This window comes from Sinocyclocheilus anshuiensis, unplaced genomic scaffold (assembly GCF_001515605.1).
Source record: "Sinocyclocheilus anshuiensis isolate Anshui unplaced genomic scaffold, SAMN03320099.WGS_v1.1 scaffold958, whole genome shotgun sequence".
In the NCBI taxonomy this organism is placed as follows: Eukaryota; Metazoa; Chordata; class Actinopteri; order Cypriniformes; family Cyprinidae; genus Sinocyclocheilus; species Sinocyclocheilus anshuiensis.
The window spans coordinates 961,596-967,585 of NW_015539929.1; the positions used below are offsets into that span (position 1 = coordinate 961,596).

The following is a 5,990-nucleotide window of genomic DNA, read 5'->3' on the forward strand; positions in this document are numbered from 1 at the left end:
ATAATTTAGAATTTTGTTCTTCAAACGAAAAGTTATTTTGGGCAACTACCACAATTAAACGACACTGAAATAGCCTACATCAAGGCACCGATCAACTGTATAATGAAGATAGATTTGAACTAAACTGAAAGGTTGAACTGTATTGCCAGGACAAGAACATTCCCCCCCTCTAATTTTAACTAAAAATCTATTTTGGCCAAAACATTTCTATTTACTTTTTGCTAAAATGCCTCTAGGCTGTTTAATAGCAGATTCCCATTGTGACAACATTCCCCATTTAGTGTTAGAGCTAGCACCACTATCAATAGAGTTAGAATCTTTTTTATCTGGGCAATAACAGTGAAATGTTTGTTTAGTAGTCAAGACTTGAAGGTTTGTGTCTATACAGAAATTCCCTAAGAAGTGTGATAATTAACCCTGTTCAGCTCCTCCTCTATGTGGAAAATAATTAAATAAGAGTCAGATGATATATTATAATGGCAGTAATAATTAAGAATGTTGCAAGTAATCACTTAAAATATGCATAACTATGTGTAATAGCGCGTTGTGTGAACAAGCATCAGTGCGCACTGCGCAGGCGCAGAGTCACGTGTTCAGTCAGCTGAGCGCTGAGGATGTAAACACTGAGCACGTGTTTAGACAGCGGCTGATCAATAAGCGCTGGACTTTGATCATTCAGTTGGTTATTATTTTGCGGTCTCTCTCTCATTCAGCTGCACATGTTTGTCCTGCTGCAGACGCTTCAATGGCGCCGTTAAAGTTTTGTGCCAATATTTCATGGCTCTTCACGGAGTTACCGGAGCTCACGCAGCGGATGCGCGACGCGGCGCGTGCGGGGTTCCACGCGGTCGAGGCGGCGTGGATCTACAGCTCCGACCTGAAAGAGTTAAAAACCGTGAAGGATGAAACGGGACTCGAGTTTGCGCTCATAAACACCCCCCCGGGTAAGACTGCAAGTGAGCGACAGACAGATGGAAACATAGATAGATAGATAGATAGATAGATAGACAGGGAAACTGCAGATGCAGTGGAATAATGAGTCGTGTTCTGTAACCTGTCGGCTCGCAGTTAAAGGTCTCTGAAGGGTGTTTGTCATAGACAGGAATAAAATAACTCTTGAGTTCATTGGTCACAGATATAGTGGTGCTTCATATGCAGATAGAGCTGCTTAATGGAATAGATCCGACCTTTCTCCACTCACGGGGGAAGCATGAACCCATGTGATGCAATGCTCTGATGTAAGACTTGTTGCACCACACTAAATCACCATTTAACACATTTCAGTGTTTGCAAGGCAGAAATGCCTCCTTTTCTTCTCCACAGTGTTCTGCAACTAGTTCATCTTGCAGCACTTCATATGCAGACCTCATTCAAACCGTTTTGTGGATTATTTCAGTCTTTGGTTGTGCTCTCTGTCTTCAGGGTTTTCATTTCATGAACATCTACATCCTCCAGCCTTTTGAGAATCAGAGTAACATACACAAGCAATTGAATTGTGTCCAATAGATAGAACTTAATTTATAAATACTGTTATAAAATAAAGTTAGAAAACCTCAAATGTGATTGCCCCATTTATGTTCATTTGTAAAAAGCTTGGCATTCAAACTTTCACTGCACTGATAAAGTCACAATGGCCTGAGATGTCACGATATCTTTAGGAATGTGTGATTTTGTCCTCCAGGAGATTTAAGGGCTGGAGATCTGGGATTGGGTGCTGTTCCTGGACGAGAGCAGGAGTTCAGACAGGGTTTGGATCTGGCGGTGCAGTACGCTAAAGCACTGGACTGCAGGAGGTACTAGTGTGCATCTTACACTGTGTTTAGGGTGATCATACGCCCGCTTTTTTCCAGACATGTCCTTGCTGGGATTTCTAAATTGCCTAATATGTCCGGGTCTATCTAACAACTCTCTACACTCCTTATACATTATATGTGACCCTGGAGCACAAAATCAGTCTTAAGTCGCTGGGGTATATTTGTAGCAATAGCCAACAATACATTGTATGGGTCAAAATTATTGATGTTTCTTTTATGCCAAAAATCATTAGGATATTAAGTAAAGATCATGTTCCATGAAGATATTTTGTAAATATATCAAAACTTCATTTTTGATTAGTAATATGCATTGCTAAGAACTTCATTTGGACAACTTTAAAGATGATTTTCTCAATATTTAGATTTTTTTGCTCCCTCAGATTCCAGATTTTCAAATAGTTGTATCTCGACCAAATATCGTCCTATCCTAACAAACCATACATCAATTGAAAGCTTATTATATATAGATATATAAATCTCAATTTCGAAAAATTGACACTTAAGACTGGTTTTGTGGTCCAGGGTCACATATGTATTTGTATTTGCATTGCTGCACTGTTCTCTAGATCCCGTCTTCTCGCACGCTACGATTGGTTGATTATGTGCAGTGCCTGCATGCTATTGGTCAAACTACTTTTCAGTCATTACCTTAAGCAAGTATGAAAACAATAGAAAAACAAAGCTAAAACCGGGACATTTTAGGCAGTTTAGAAATCCCGGGATGGACATGTCCAGGAAAAAGAGCATGTACTGTATGGTCATCCTAACTGTGTTCATTTTTAATACGCATGAGGACAAGGATTTTAGTCCAGTAAATTGCTGCAGAGATGACATATTTCTGTAGGCCAAATCTGGAAACAAGTTGCATTTTAGTCATTCTAATTCCATCTTCCTCAAGTCATTATTTTTTTGAACAGGTTTTTGGTTAAATGTCTGAAACAAGGTCTGTGGTGTTCACAAGCTCAAGATGTTGTCTTGTTTTATTCTACAACATAAAAGCCATCATTAGTACACCCTTGCGATTTTTTCAAGTTTTTATTTGTCTTGAAAAAAAGTGTCTAAATGGGACTACAGAGGCTTTCAGGGACATTAAACTTCATCACGCCAAACAGTTCAACTCATCTACTCACTAGTGGCTTTATAGCCTTGTTGTGTTTGTAATCATGCTCTTGTAAACTATTCTAACTTGCAACTTTCAAGGAAAATGTTTTTAATGAAGACAGAAAGAGCTGTCAGAAGTTTAGTGATGGTGGCATTGAACTCATGTGACTAGTGTAGTTTGTAACTTTAGCTTTTCACTAATTGTATTTTTGTTGGTCGCAGAGCTTATTGTTATTATTATTACATTTGGTGTTGGATTTACATGCAAGTATGGAATCCCTGGAATAAAAATTCATTTTTTTATCTCACAATTTAAACTTTTGAGACCAAAAGTTGCTTTTTTTTTTTTTTTTTACACTAAATGAGCAAACGAAATAATGATATCTAATCATTTTTTATGGAGTAATATAACAGTACGTGGTAATAAGCAGCAATATTTTAAAGAATGTAATATGACAGAGTTCCATGAACAATTTTGAGTGATTATGTAAATGAATTGATTAGCAGAAATGAATCAAACTAGATCGATTGATGATGATGAATCAAACACTTCATAATATGACCCCTTTAAATCATCTTTATTCCTAATTTAGTTCCTTATTTATAAGTAGTTGTAGTTCCTAACTTTTGTCAAACCCTTTCCTTTCCAGCGAGGTGTTCAAGACGTATAACGTGGCTATGGACTACCCAACGTTAGTGATGATCATCTGGAATTTCGGCGTCGTGGGAATGATCTGCATCCACTGGAAAGGGCCGTTGCGGCTGCAGCAGGCGTACCTTATTGTCATCAGTGCCCTCATGGCCCTCATCTTCATCAAATACCTGCCCGAATGGTCAGCATGGGTCATACTGGGAGCCATCTCGATATATGGTACAATAGTAGAATTGCTACTTTAAGCTAAGTTTATGCTAAGTTTATATCTCATAATTCTGACTTTTTTCATAAACTCAGAGTTGTGAAATAAAAAGCTGCAATTACCTTTACAAAAAAATTTATTTAATGTAAAATTAAATTGCAATGTAATTTAATATTAAATGTAAACTTGGAATTGCGAGAAAAAGTCAGAATTCTTCCAAGTTACATTTCACTTTTTTTTTTATTTTTTTACATTTTTGTTTAAAAAAGGTTCGGACTTTCTTCTTGCAATTATGATCTTACAATTCAGTTTTCTTTTTCTTAAAAATTGTGATATAAACTCCAAATTGTTATAAACTTGCAATTCTGAGAGGAAAAGTCAGAAGTGTAAGATCTTTTTATTTCTAAAAAAAACAAAAAAAAACAGAATTGTGAGAGGTAAATGCACAATTCTGAGAAAAAAAGCCCTAATTAGTAGATGTAAACTTGGAATTGCAAAAAAAAAAAAAAACCCTCAGCATTTCTATTTTTTAAGTTTATATTTGACAATTCTGTTTATATCTTGTAATTCTGGCTTTTATTCGCAGAAGAATGGCCTGCAAGAAAATACCTTTTTTCTGTGGTGGAAATGGGCAAGATCACTTTTATTGCTTGTTGCTTTGTTTTTGGCACCTGATTAGGACACAAATGCATAACGCAAGTATAACAGGGTTGCAGTTTTTGATGAACCTGATTCATATTCACAGTTCTATGCTTCATTCTTATTATGTAAAGCATAAAACCGGCCTCCCGCTCAGCGCACACTAAAGCTGCCTGGAAACATCGCACAGACAAAACGTAAGCGTCTAGACATGACAGTTCACGCCGTTACTCACTAAAACAGTCAGAAATGTGCTGAAATGGCTCCCCTGATGTCTGAACGTCTGATCTAACACACGTCCTCCACAGGAAGCTCGTTTTCTCCATCAGCTGCCACCTCGAGATGTTTTACCTCTGCTGAGAGTAACTCATGCTAATGTCTCTCTCCAGGATCCACTTGATGGCGGGGAGGGTGCCGGCGGGGGCGGACCGCTGCGCTGTTGCCATGGAGATGGAGGACACCTTTGTGCAGAACCTCAAACATGCTGCAGGTGTCCTCTCAAAGGTGACCTCCACCCCGTTACCGCATTATAACGCGGCCAGAACGTGTGCTTATATTCCACTGTAGAAGCTCTGGAGGATGCTACTTAACTGACGACAGTGTTCTGATACAACAGGCTAATTCACTGTAAATATTTCAATATTCTTGGCAGTCCCAGAATCTTGTAATAGTAAGAAACAGTAATAAATCCTAATAAATAGTCTCTCAAAGACTGCTGATTTGATCAGTAATCACTAATAATTCATAACTAATAATTAATTCATGAAACATTCTTCTATTTTTATTTATTTATTTGTTTACATTCCATTCCTTTCTATAGACAGTATTTTTCTTTTAATTCTTCTTCTTTTTTTTTTTTTTGGTTATGATTTTTCGATCAGGAATACTGTAATATAAAAAAAAACTAAACTACAAATGCATAGGTATAGTAAAATAAACATGTGTTTATAAAAAGTGACAGTAATAAAGACAGTTACAAGAGATTTCAAATAAATGCTATTTTTTTAAACTTTCTATTCATCTGTCTTGAAAAAGTCTTGAAAAAATAAAATGTATCAGTTTCCACAAAGATACTGTATTCAGCAGCACAACTGTTTTCAACATTGATAATAATCAGAAATGTTTCTTGAGCAGCAAATCAGCATATTAGAATAATTTCTGAAGATCATGTGACACTGAAGACTGGAGTAATGATGCTGAAAATACAGCTTTGATCACAGCAATAAATTACATTTTAAAATATATTAGAATATATTTATATTAAAATATAAAATATTAAAATATAATAGAAAACAGTTTTTTCAAACATAATAATATTTCAGAATTGTACTGTTCTCACTGTATTTTTGATCAAACAAATGCAGCCTTGGTGAGCAGAAGAGACTTCTTTCAAAAACATTTAAAAATCTTTCTGGCCCCAATCTCTTGAACGGTAGTCTATGTTTATGCTGACTATCAGTGTTAGTTGTGTGTATTTTGTTTCTCATCAGCTGTGACTCTCTCTTTCTTGTACAGGAAGGCATTCTGGGATTGATTGAGCCAATCAACACCAGGATCACAGATCCACGATATTTTCTCG

At 36.5% G+C, this 5,990-nt stretch overlaps 1 protein-coding gene across 1 annotated transcript in view; it reads left to right on the forward strand.

Moving 5' to 3' along the window:
* Positions 1 to 631: 631 nt before the first annotated feature.
* hyi (hydroxypyruvate isomerase) overlaps positions 632 to 5,990 on the forward strand; it is a 10,770-nt gene continuing 5,411 nt past the window's right edge. The window contains exons 1-4 of the mRNA XM_016483913.1: positions 632 to 944; positions 1,682 to 1,793; positions 4,801 to 4,915; positions 5,927 to 5,990. The exon at positions 5,927 to 5,990 is cut by the window's right edge and continues 15 nt beyond it. Coding sequence (XP_016339399.1) covers positions 746 to 944; positions 1,682 to 1,793; positions 4,801 to 4,915; positions 5,927 to 5,990 — 490 coding nt within the window. The 5' untranslated portion in view covers positions 632 to 745. The remainder of the gene's footprint in view (positions 945 to 1,681; positions 1,794 to 4,800; positions 4,916 to 5,926) is intronic.